Source organism: Pteronotus mesoamericanus, unplaced genomic scaffold (assembly GCF_021234165.1).
Source record: "Pteronotus mesoamericanus isolate MK-2021 breed Mesoamerican mustached bat unplaced genomic scaffold, CSHL_Meso_final contig_56, whole genome shotgun sequence".
NCBI lineage: Eukaryota > Metazoa > Chordata > Mammalia > Chiroptera > Mormoopidae > Pteronotus > Pteronotus mesoamericanus.
The window spans coordinates 11194755-11208012 of NW_026555201.1; the positions used below are offsets into that span (position 1 = coordinate 11194755).

The following is a 13258-nucleotide window of genomic DNA, read 5'->3' on the forward strand; positions in this document are numbered from 1 at the left end:
TTCGGCCTTCACCTAACCCTCTGCTCTGATGATATTGATCTGCCTGGGTTCAGCAATTGGTTTATTGTTCTGAGTCCTGTGTTTGGGGAGGAAGGGGAGGAGCAGAGAAGAAATAAAAAGAAATGGATAGACCCTGGCTGGATAGCTCAGTTAATTACAACATCGTCCTGATACTCCAAGGTTGTGGATTCGATCTCTGATCAGGGCACATATAAGAATTAATGAGTGAATACATAAATAAGTGGAACAACAAATTTATATCTCTCTTTCTCTCTCTCTCTCCCCCTCTTTTTATTTCTCTAAAATCAATAAATTAAATAAAATTTTAAAAAGAGAATGAACATTTACTATGAGCCAAGCATGTAGTGCTAAAGAAAAAACAATTCAATGCCACTGTTAAGGCATGGTAAAGAAGGTGTTATTCAAATAAGACACCATCAGAATAGGTATGATGACTACTGTGATGGAATTTTACAGTGGGGGAGAGAGGTTGGGCTCAACTTTGATTACAGCATAGGCAAGTGGGCATTTTTAGCCAAGGAGCAGGATAAGGGGGAATCTGGATAAAATGACCTAACAAGAGGCTTGCAGAACACAGGCCAGGGTGATCAGACATCACCTGGGGTATGGTGGAGGATGGAATCTGATTTAGATATTGAAGGTGATCAGAGACGGAGGAAGGGAGATGCTGGTTAAACTGATTTATTAGTACATTTACACAATGGAATAATACACAGCAGAAAGAAAGAAGGAACTCCTACCCTGTGTGACAGCATGGATGGAACTGGAATGTATTATGCTAAGTGAAAGAAGCCAGGCGCTGAAAGACAAATACCATATAATCTCACTTATAACAGGAACCTAATAAACAAAAGAAACAAATGAGCAAAATAAAACTAGAGGCATGGAAACAAGGAATAGACTGGTAGGGATCAGAGGAGTGGGGAGGGGGATATGAGTGGAAAGAAGGGGAAGGGTCTAATCAACGAACAGGTATAAATGACCCATGGACATGGACAACAGGGTGCGAATTGACTGTAGGAGCGTGGCGGGGGGGCGGGGGGAGGCAGGGAGAGCAACATGGGAAAATTGGGGCAACTGTAATAGGCCATCAATAAAAAAAAAAGTAATAGCTCAAAAGAGGGAGGGAACCTTAAAATGAGATGAAGTTAAAACCAATATAAATATTCTAAAACTCTACATGTCTGCTAGGGAGGAAAAACTAATGACAGAAGCCACTGGAAGTCATTAGTGTGTGCTTACCTTTATTTTTGTGACTTCACCACAAGCCCTCTGTATCATCTGCTATAAGAAAATAAAAAGTTGACTTTGATTTCAAAAAACAAAACAAAACTGTGATACATTTACATAATGGAATACTACATGACCATAAAAAATAAGGAACTTTTTCTTCTGTGACAGCATGGATGGACCTGGAGATTATTATGCTGAGACAAATAAGCCAGTCAGAGAAAGACAATGATGTCACTTATATGTGGAATCTAATGAATAAAATAAACTGATGAACAAAATAGAAACAGAGGCATAGAAACATGGAACAGACTGACAGCTGACGGGGGAATGGGGACTGAAGGAAAGAAGAGGGAAGGGTTAGCCAAAGAACATATATGCATAACCCAGGGACACAGACAACCATGTGCTGGCCAGAAGGAAGGTGGGATGGGGGCCCAGTAGAGGTGGTCAAAGTGGGGGGGGGAATGGGGACATCTGTAATAGTGTCAATAATAAAAATAAATAAAAAGTGGGAGAAAAGAAAAAGGATTCTTGCTAAAATTTTAAAAATGCCAAGAGAAACATGATGTATGCCTTGTTGAAAGGTTCAGGGGAGTTAGAGTACAGTTTGGTCAAGGAGAGAATCTGCCTGTAGTAGAATTATATATGTTATGATATTGAGTCTGCAGGTAGCGCTCTACAGTGGTAAAGCCCAATTCCTTTTTCAGGATAAGGAAACAGGTCCAGAGAGAATTGGAATTCCATCCAGGTCTGCCTGCCGTACAGCTTCCCAAATTCTCATGCTTTTCCTGCCTCCAAGTTACATGGGGCTCCCTCCTCCTGGAACGCTCTTCTGCCTGTGTTCACCCGGCCAACTGCATTCACGCTCGGTGTCTATGCTTTGACACCATTTCCTCCTTATTCCTGTGGACTCCCTAGCACTTTGCTGCTCACCTTTCAAGACATGGATGGCTTTTTCCTTTGTCTGTCCCCTATGGACAACTGGAGAGAAGGAACTATGTGTCATTCATTCCTGCAGCCTCAGCAGCTAGGAACTGGAACACAGCAGGCACTCAGACAAATTTGTCAAATCAACCAATATAGAACTCTAAACCTCACCTCTTCCCAGGATTCCAAGTCTTCTGGATTTCCCTCCTTTATTTCTTGCATCAAAGAGCACACGAGTCTTTGTCCTACCCCTGGCTGAAGACTGAGCCCTCAGCTGGTGCTCCGCTGGGCTGTCCCCTACCAATCCGCTTGGCTTTACAGCACGGGGAGGCATTGCTGAGGCAGGACAGCCACGCTGAGAGCCACGGGGTGGGCAGCTTCCTTGTTACACTTCTTTCTGAATTTGTGCCATGCAGCGTCTGCCCGTGGGGGCCTCCTTTTAATATCCAACACTGCATTTTCCAGATGAGCCCAACCACCTGTAAAGCCTGGGGCGGGGATCCCCTCTTTACCTTTAGGATGGTCTTCCTCTTCCTCCTCCTATTTTGGCCTTTGGCAAAATCAGACTTTCTAATAGACCAAACCAGGACAGTAATTCTTCAAAATCTTGGACATAAAATCAATAAGATTTTGATGTGTTCCTATACCATGTTTAAAAATTTTTGTCTGCTTCTGATTCCCAAATTTATCTTCTATGATTAACATGCATTTGTGTTTTATTTCTCTCCTAGTGTTTTATTTTTCCATGCATGTGTTATTGAGGAGCAAATGGATTTAATGTATTCAGAGAGAATGTATTCCTTGAGCCCAGGAAGGGTAGCTCTAATGTAATTGATTTAAACCAGTTATAATCTCAATTTCCTCCTCTCTTTCCCTTATAACTCAGCAGCTGTAACTCTTCTTCTAACAGCAACTCCTTCTAACATCCTTTTTATAAAGTAAGTTCTTATATTTTCTAAAGTACTTAGCACCATAATAATTATGTGATATGTCTTTTACATTTTTATTAGGAATGTTAATTGTTTTTATTGGTTTTTAAGTGGTTTGTTCAAACCCTCTATCCTTCATTATTTTGCAGAAAGTGAGGTTGTTCATTAAAATGTTTTAGTAGAAAACACATGAGTCCCTGCAATAGCAACTGTGTTACTGAAACTAGGGCAGATATTTAAGCTTACTAAGACTGTTTGTTCTTCTGAAAAATGGGGATAATAATAGTACCTATCTGATAGAATAAAATTATTGTGAGGAGTAAATGAGAATGTCACTGTAAAATTCTTAGCACAGTATCTGTATATAAAAAGTGCTCAACAAATTTACCAAGTATTACTATTATTATTATTACTATCCATCAACCATCTCTCAGGTGGCTTGACTGTGATTCTTTTGCATTCTGTTGGCTCTCCTTCGGACACCCTACTGTTTGTCATCATTCTTCTTAAGGTTTGGGACCCATGTCATCAAGGTTGGACTTGTGCATAGAGGAATAGACCTCAGCATCCTAGTGCTGTACTCGGTTATTTTATTATTATAATCCTACACTAGTTTCTTTTCTTCCCAATACTTTCTCATGATGATGCCACTGAAAGACCGGTGTCTTTATCACCTATTCACAGATAAGCCAAGTTTCTCTCTGTCATACTTACTTAATTTTAAAAACCCAATGTAAAGCTGGATGCTTAACCTACCAAATTTCATCTTGTCAGCCAGCCATCAATCTAGTCAGCCCAGATGAGACCTGACTCTTTTGTACGATGTTGCGCCTTGCCCACCTCCTTCAGGCCATCTGCATACTTGGCTGGTTTACTTTCTCTAAACTTTTCCAAATCACAAGTAACATTATTGAGAAGGGTGAGAGCAGAGTAATTTTATCCTGAATTTTAGGATTTTCTCCAGGTTAACATTTTGGAGTACAGTTGTTCTCCCTGGTGTAAGTTTACCTAATTCTAATGTAATTTTCTCCATTTTTCTCCATCTTAACTACAAACACAGCCCTCCCTGGACTGCCTGCCCCCCAAGTAGGACACCCCGTGACTTATCATGTTGGCACTGCCCATTTCCTTTCTTTGCTCCCCCCGACCTTGAGCGTAAGATGGAGTGTTGCTCAGGGCTGACTCCCCTTTATCTAGCACACACGCTTCATCATTTATTGAATGTTGAACAAACGAATGAACAATTTTGCTGAATGTCGAGCTGAAGTGAAGTCACACATTTCCATGGAGAGTGTCTTAATCTGCCAGTCAAGCAGCTAGACAGAAAATGAAGTCCACACATCCAGTTCTTGGTGGCCACATGCAAGCTCCCTGATGTCTTCTGATGTTTGTAGAGTCCAGCAGTCAGGTATTTCGCAATCCTTTCTAGAATTTTGCATCTGTGACAGGTATAGAAAACCCATGTGGGGGTTCCCATTCTGTTACACGATGTGCTTGAACTATTTATTTACTCAGGTTGAAAAAAAGTTAATTTTCATGTTATCTTTTGATTACGGGTCACATGAATTTCAGGTGATTCATATCACTTTAAAGTCTAGAGACAGTCTTTTAATTTAGTCACTGTTTCCAACAACGAATGATGTTAACGCTGCTTGAAAGAACTGATAAGATTCTTCCTGTATCGAAGTAGAAAAACCTGTACTAGGAAGACTGGAGGACTCCCAGGATTCCAGGTCATTAGGTGGCGTTTTTCTTGAGGGCAGTGCCCTGCTCTCACTCCCGTCTCCAAGAGCACAAAAGCAGGATTGACGTGACGTGAGCTGGAGCAGATGAACTCCTCCAGTTCCTTCCCAGGCTCCTCACCCAACTCTCTCATGTCTCCTATCTCAAGGCACCAGTGTGACCTAGCCACCAAAGCAGGGGTGAAGAACAGCCTAGATTCCTCTTAATCAGTCACGAAGTCCAATGAGGCTCTCCTCTCAGACACATAGTACTCACATTCAGTGATGTTTATGTTTATGTTTAACATAAGCATATGTTAATGTTTAACAACCAACTCTTGGGGGGAAAATCCCCCAATTTGTAGTGTTGGCCAACTTCCATGGTGTCAATCCTCCCAGCATGGCTACTGTCGAGCTACTAGCAAGAAGACACTAACTGCGGGACTGGGAAGAGACGCACACAGGCTTGTTTGTACAAGCAGCCTCCAACTTTTCACCGCCTATTCGTCCACTTTCCTGACCCACCTCCGCTGCACTGAATCAGTCTCACCACCTCCAAGGCTCCAGGATTGGCTCTTGCTGATGGTTCCAGCCTTGTAGACCCCATTCCTGGAAGTTTTCCCTGGCATGCTTTTGCTCCTGCTGAGTTATTTAGGTGTCCCATAATGTCCTGTGTACAACTCTGTTTTCACATCGTATTGCTATGGTGTTTTTTTTTTTTTTTTTTAATGTCAGTTTCTCATTGGTTTATGAATGTCTTGAGCACAGGAACTGATGGTAATAACAGCTAGTATTTGAGCTGGGAAGTGTGTTAAGCGCCTTATAGGCATTATCTCATTTAATCTTTACAACAGCTCTGTGAGATAGAGATTCTTATTATCTTCATTTTATAGATAAGGAAACTGAGACACAGAGAGGCTAGGTTCCTTCAAGTTTGCACAGCTGGGGAGTGTCTCGGCCAGTGTGGACCCCAGGCCTGACTGCAGAACCAGGGCCCTATTCTACTAAGGCTCCTCTGTCTTTTTATTTCCAGCACTATGCCTGGTCCATAGCAGGCGCCCATTGATTGTGTGTTGAGTAGTTTAATGAGGGAAGGCTAATGTTGGCAGTGTTCTTGACTAGTCTCTTTGCTCTCGTCTTGCCCAACTTCACTCATACCAGCAGCACAAAGACTTTTACAAATATAAACTTGATCGTGTTACCCCTCTGATGAAAAATTTTCAATGTCTATAAATGTTAAGAAATTCTTTACTTTGATACCTATGAACCTCTGTGATCTGTTGTTCTTCCAGTCTCTCTAGCTACACATTCCACCAGTTACAATCACATTCGCTTAAATCTTATTACACGTCCAACATATTTATGGAATAACCACCATGGTCCAGGCCTTGTTCTAGGTGCTTAGGATCTGTACAAAAAGAGGCAATTTCTACCCTAGAGAAGCTTAGAGTTCAGTGGGGAGAGACAGACGCCCCTGATGTAACTGCTGCAGTGGTTGAACTAAAAGTACAGGCAGTTTGCAAGGGGGCACAAAGGGGCTGCTCCCAGTCTGCCACGCTCTTCACCTGCCCTTTAGCTCCCACCAGACTACCGGCTCATCGCCAGCAGTCCTACTGCCAACTATTTAAAATCATTTGCAGACGCTCCTTTCTGTTCCTAGACTGATTTTCTACCCCTCTCTACTTATCCTTAAAATTCCTCTCAAGCGTCACCTGCAGAAAAATCCTTGGCCACCCCGGCCAGCCCAATCGGTGTCCAGGTCTATATCCGTGCTAACACGAACATGCTGCACTGCTAGCTAACTTTCTTGTCCTTCTCCCTAGACTGTGAGTTCATTCCCGATTTTATTCCTGGACACATAGTGTGTGCTAAGTAAATGTTAAATAAATGAATAAAACAATTAATCAATTAATGATTGGCAATGTATCTGAGGAAATGCATCTTCAGTCATCTACCTCTGAACTGGCTGTGGCTGTAAACACCAGCAGGAGAGTCTCCCCTCCTCCATCTCCTCCTCTTCCATCCCTCCTCCTCCGTCTTTGGAACGCCCATTGACGTTTCTGCTCCACTTTTTCACGAACACTGGCATATCAGAGGGAAACGATCTTGATGTTTAAATCCAAAGGCAGCCACGAGGGCGATCCTCACAGTTGCTTTTTAGAATCTTTTAAAAACCTAGAGTTGTCATAACAGACCTATTTTGTCAACTTGCCTGTTGTCTGAATACTCTGTGCAGCATTGTTGTGGGACAAATGGTGTAAGACTAGAGAAAGAAGGGACAGGGGGCGTCCGGGTTGAGGATGGTGATGTGGGAAAGGAGCCCATCAGATGGAAACAACAAGGGTCGTCGCATAGCGCTGGTGGGCGTGGATGCGCAGGTGGGTGTCCGGGGGGCGGGGCAGAGGGTAATGAAAGGCTGTGCGCACCCTACTCCAACCTTTGGAGAAGCACCATTTCCACAAAGGCACATGCATGTCTATTAGTAGGTCCTCTGTATGAGGCTTGGATTTGTCTGCCGCACTCCCTGACCGATTGATTCTCATAACAGTGTGCTTTTTTCTTGTCTGTCCAAGGCCAGGGCAGCAGGGCAGGCCGCCGTCCCGCAGCTGTCACTGTGCCTGGAAGGGGAGGCAGAGAACTAGGGTGAGGGAGGGTTTTGCTTTCTAAGAGCAATAAAGGGGCAGCGCTCTGTCCTCACAGGAGGCCGGGACAGCCTCTCCTTTTGGGAGCAAGACTGTAACCGCGCTTCGCAGGTACGAAGATAAACGTAGAAAAGGGAGCAATTGAGGTTTGAAACAGGGCCTCCCCAACAGGCTTAGGCATTATAAACCAGCTTTTAAGACATTTAGAGCAAAGTGATTATTTTTAAAAGCATGAGCTTCAGTTTAAGAGCTGTTGGAGAGAGGCCCTGTGTGTTTAAAGGCCTCCTGGAAACTATTTTCTCTGACACTATGGATTTATCTTGTTGAATAATTTCCTTTGGGTCTCGAAGGCACAGATGTGAAGTTGGAGTCCTAGGAAGAGCTGATTACTGCAGGGATCATCTCTCCTTGTTCGTTAAGGGGTTTGGACAAGCCACACGGGTCAGGTCCTGGGAGCTGTGGACCGTCTCCTATTTCTTTCTACCTGGGGATGGGCGTGGGGGAGGGCAGGGGATGTAAAGCAGGCTGCACATTGGTCAGATCTTAGCATCTCTGGGCTACCTCCTATTTGTTCCTGGGAAAGTGTGTGTGTGTGTGTGTGTGTGTGTGCGCGTGTTGGGGAAGGGGAGCTATATAAAGCAGATGGGGCACCAGCAGGGATTCCAGTGGGAAACTAAACAGATCCTTCCCTCCATCTGCTTCTCTTAGCATTCAGCTTGACCAAAGCCCAGTGAAGTGCTAGAAGCAAGATGCTTCTCTGCAGTTGGGGTCGAAAGAGGTGGGCGTGGAGGGGACGGTGGGAGCGGTGGCGACAGCACGCTCAGGAATGAAGGCAGGCCTGGCTGCCTTCCCCGTGTGTCATTTACTAGCTGTGTGACCCTGGCAGGTTACCTTCTCTGTAAAATGGGGATGATGTGAGTGCCCACTTCCTAGGGCTGTTATGAGGACTAATGAGAAAGTGCAGGTGAAGTGCTTATCCTTTTGTTTGGCTGAGTAAGAACTCAGAGCTACTTCTGATCGCCCCTGGACCCCTGCGATTGTGTTTGACTTGATCTCCCTTCTTCTGTTCTTGCCCCCTTATAGTTCTTTCCCACAAAGCAACCAGAGTGACCTTTTAAAAGTGTAAAGCGCACCATGTCACTTTCCAAAGGCTTTCCATGGCTCGGACCGCCTCTCCTGCCGCTTCCCTGGGCCCACCTGCGCTGGCAGCGCTGCAGTGGTTTGCTTCTCAGACATGCTGAGCATGACCCAGCCCCAGGCTCTTGCCCTTGCTGTGCCCTCTGCCAGGCATGCTCTGCCCTCCTTGTTTCCATGGCTGGCTGTTTCCTGGGCAAAGCCCCCCACAGTGAAAAAAACTCTTCCCCCACACTCTGTCATATGTCTTCATTTTATTTTCATCACTGCCCAAAAATACTCTGTTTATTTATTGTTTCTCATGGTCATGTATAATCTCCCCAGCTCCCACTGTTGCCATCTTTTCCTCCCATAGAATTCAAGGCCCCCAGAGGAGCTTGTCCTTTTTGATTTCCTGCTGCCATGTCCTCAGAGTGCAGGGCACATGGTAGGTGCCAAATACATGTTGGTTGAATCAATGAAAGAATGAATGAGTCTTGTTCTGCTCATCTCCATCCTTTCCTTAATTCAAAGTCTAGCTCAAAACTAAACTCCATGATAGGGTTATTTCTGACCATCTTGACTTTTAGGAATATCTTCTATTTCTCTCTTAGTTTATGCCACGGAATGCAGTTGGTAATCTCTCTTCTTTTCCTTCCCTCTTCTTTCTTCCTCTCTTCTTCCTACCTGTCTCTCACTCTCATAAATTTTCCCCATTTGGGAGGTGCTCAAAATTATTAAAATTTTATTTTAATGACTTTGGATGAGATGACAAGTCAAAAACTAAATATAAAATGGACTCGTATAACTAGTGCAGTGATCTGAACACAAGACACTGGATTACGTGAGGGATTTTGGTGTAGGGGATAGAGAATTGAAGTGTTACATATTTAAACTGCACCTGGAATAACCACTGCAAAGTTAATAATTGGTGAATATGAGCGAAGAGTGCATATCCTCTTGTGACCTCTCTTTAGGTTGGTAATTTTTTAAAAATAAAATGTTAAAAGTTCTTTCTCCCCTCAAAAAATGTATCAGGTTGGCCAAATTGCTTTTGCTTTTGGCCATTATGCTTTTTCCTATATGATGGCTTTAGTAGTACTTAGTTATCTTTAACTTCATTAGAAACAATTTCATTAGATTGAATGGTGGTGACTGTCAATCAGTTTGCATTAATAAAAACTTATCATCCCGGCTGGCGCGGATCAGTGGACTGAGTGCCGGCCTGAAAACCAAAAAGTCTCTGGTTTGACTCTCAACCAGGGCACATGCCTGGGTTGCCAACCAGGTCCCAGTTGGGGACATGCAAGAGGCAACTGATTGATGTATCTCTCACACATCGGTATTTCTCTCCCTCTCTTAGTCCCTCCCTTCCCCCTCTCTAAAAATAAATAAATAAAATCTTTCAGAAAGAAAAAAGCTTACCAAAATTGGTGAATTTTTGTGTAGTCATTTTAATATTGAAGATGGAGTAAAATCTGCAACATTTTCAGCATATTATGCTTTATTATTTCTTTAAGTTTTTATTTATTTTTATTTTTTGTAATTATTTTTTATTTTTTTATTGTTCAAATACATTTGTCTCCATTTTCCTGCCACCACTTTCCCCTGCCCCACCCATCCCCACCTCCCACCCTCAATCCTTCCCCACCTTGGCTTTGTCCATGGGTCCTTTATACATGCTCCTTGACCCCTCCCTTTCTTTTCCCCGTTACCCACCCCCTCCTCCTCTCTCGTTACTGTTGGTTTGTTTTTTCTTTCAATGTTGCTGGTTATATTTCTTGCCTGTTTGTTTTGTTGCTTAGGTTCCACTTATAGGTGAGATCATATGGTATTTGTCTTTCACCCCCTGGCTTATTTTGCTTAGCACAATGCTCTCCAGTTCCATCCATGCTGTTGAGAAAGGTAGGAGCTCCTCCTTTCTTTCTGCTGCATAGTATTCCATTATGTAAATGTACCATAGATTTTTGATCCACTCATTTATTGATGGGCACTTAGGCTGCTTCCAGCACTTGACTATTGTAAATTGTGCTGCTATGAACATTGGGGTGTATAGGTTCTTTTGAATTGGTGTTTTGGGATTCTTAGTGTATAATCCCAGCAGCGGAATTGCTGGGTCAAAAGGCAGTTCCATTTTTAGCTTTTTGAGGAAATTCCAAACTGTTTTCCACAGTGGCTGTACCAGTCTGCATTCCCACCAACAGTGTCCTAGGGTTCTCTTTTCTCCACAACCTCTCTAGGACTTGTTGTTTGTTGATTTGTGTATGATCGCCATTCTGACCAGTGTGAAGTGATATCTCATTGTGGTTTTAATTTGCATTTCTCTGATGGCTAGTGATGCTGAGCATCCTTTCATATGTCTCTGGGCCCTGTGTACGTCCTCCTTGGAGAAGTGTCTCTTCATGTCCTTTGCCCATTTTTTTAGTTGGATTGTTTGTCTTCCTGGAGTGGAGTTGTATGAGCCCTTTATATATTTTGGAGATCCAACCCTTGTCCAAGGTATCATCAGCAAATATGTTTTCCCATACAGTTGTTTCCCTTTTCATTTTGCTGATGTTTCCTTTAGCCGTGCAGAAGCTTCTTATTTTGATGATGTTCCATTTGTTTATTCTTTCCTTTATGTCCCTTGCTCTAGGGAATATATCTGTGAAAAAAATCTTTGTTAATTCAAGAAAGGTAAAAATGTAATTGAAATGCAAAAGAAAATTTGTGCAGTGTATGCAGAAGGTGCTGGACTGATGGAACATGTCAAAAGTGGTTTGCGAAGTTCTTGATACTGTTGATATTTTGGCTAAAAAATTCTTTCCTGTGTGGCTGTCTTATGCATTGGAAGATATTTATCAGCCTCTACCCACTAGAAGCCAGTAAATAGCAGAAGATTGCTGATATATTCAAAAGATCCAAATCAATAAAGTTATTGGCGAAAATGAAAATTTTCTTTCCATAAAATTCATTTTATAGAAAAACCTAAATGGTCTTTTTGGCCATCCAATATAAAGTGAAATTTATCAAACTCTTTCTTTATAGTTTCAGTGTTCCTGCCATGCTTGGGAAATCCTTCTTTATCTCAAGGTCATAAGAATGTTCACTCATGTTTTCTTTCTATGGTTTCCTTTATTTATGTGGAAATATCTGACCTATCTGGAATTTTGGTGTTGAAGCAGGAAAATGATCCTGGTTTTTTTCCCCAAAATGTCTAATTAATTCTCTGCACAACTTTTATTAAATAACCTTTTCTCACTGGTATGAAAAGATGTGTTTATCATGTACTAAAAATTCCTTATATATTCCGTATATATATAATATTTCTTGATATGCCCTGGATTTGTGTTCCTTTCATGTGCCCATTTGTGTGTTTCTCAGTACTCATTTCCCCCCTTCCACAATTATTCTGGTGATTTTTGAGTATTTATTTTTCCAGAGAGTTTAAGAACACTTTAACTTGGGGATTATTGATTTCAAGTAACATACGAATCAATTCAATTGTTGTTGTCGTTGTTTTTTTTTGTTTTTTTTTTTTTGGTATAGAAAGAGGTTGTGATATAATTAAAGCAAAAGTGTAACAACCAGGCTTAGTAAGAGTTAAAAATTAAGAAGGACCTGGGTACCCATGGCAGAAATATTTAGAATATCACTCTTGTCCTCTGCCTTAACTATCACATGACTTAATCCCAACCACCAGCTTTAAAGTCTATCAGTTCAAATTCTTGAGAAAAATAATTAAATTGGCCACTGGCTAACTAATGGATTGGTTCTCCCGGATTCAGGTACCTGCAGAGTTTATGTGTTACAATATAAGGGGAGGGTTCTCAGGAAATGAATATATGGGTTTGGCACACATCCTAAATAATATATTGTAAAAGTTTTGCAATATTGAGTCTTTTAGTCCAAGAACAATGTAGGTCTTTGCACTTGTTCAAATGTCTTATGACCCTTCTAAAATATATGTTTATATATTTTATGCTTTTTATTATTTTGAATGGAATTATCTTTTTCATTATATGTATTGAAATGGTTGACAGCTTTTTTGTATATAAGAAAGTAACTAGTTTTCATATTTAATTCTAATCACCTACTTTATTGAATTTCCCAGTTATTTCTAATTGTTGTCCATTGTTTCTATGGAGTTTGATAGGTATAGAGTCATGTTATATGCAGATAAAGATTGTTTTATATATTTTTAAAAGATTTTATTTATTTATTCTTAGAGAGAGGGGACGGGAGGGAGAAAGAAAGGGAAAGAAACAACAATGTGAGAGAGAAACATTGCTTGGTTGCTTCTTGTACAGCCCTGCCCAGACCGAACCTGCAACCTAGGCATGGGCCCTAATGGGGAATCAAACTGGAGACTTTCCTCTTTCCAAGATGGTGCTCAACAGACTGAGCCATACCGGTTAGGGCTGTGTTATCTTCTTTATAATAAGTTCCTATATTTTACATTTAAAAAAATTCTAAGATTTTTACTACAAACACAATGAAACCAATAATTTTTTTTTAAACCAAGAGAACGAACAAAAATACTGTGTTACATTTTGGAAGTCTAACAAATGTGAACTTAACGAAAAAATCTAACCAACCACCCATCCATCCATCCAATTAAAAAGTTTATTGCTGCCTTTTTTAACTATCGATTCTTGAAGCTACAATAAGAAAGACACAGTCCCTATCCTTA

At 41.6% G+C, this 13258-nt stretch overlaps 1 protein-coding gene across 1 annotated transcript in view; it reads left to right on the forward strand.

Moving 5' to 3' along the window:
- The first annotated feature begins 7131 nt into the window (after window positions 1-7131).
- Window positions 7132-13258, forward strand: part of MYRFL (myelin regulatory factor like) — a 92017-nt gene continuing 85890 nt past the window's right edge. The window contains 2 exon segments of the mRNA XM_054580232.1: window positions 7132-7209; window positions 8963-9034. Of these exon segments, the coding sequence (XP_054436207.1) occupies window positions 7132-7209; window positions 8963-9034 (150 nt within the window).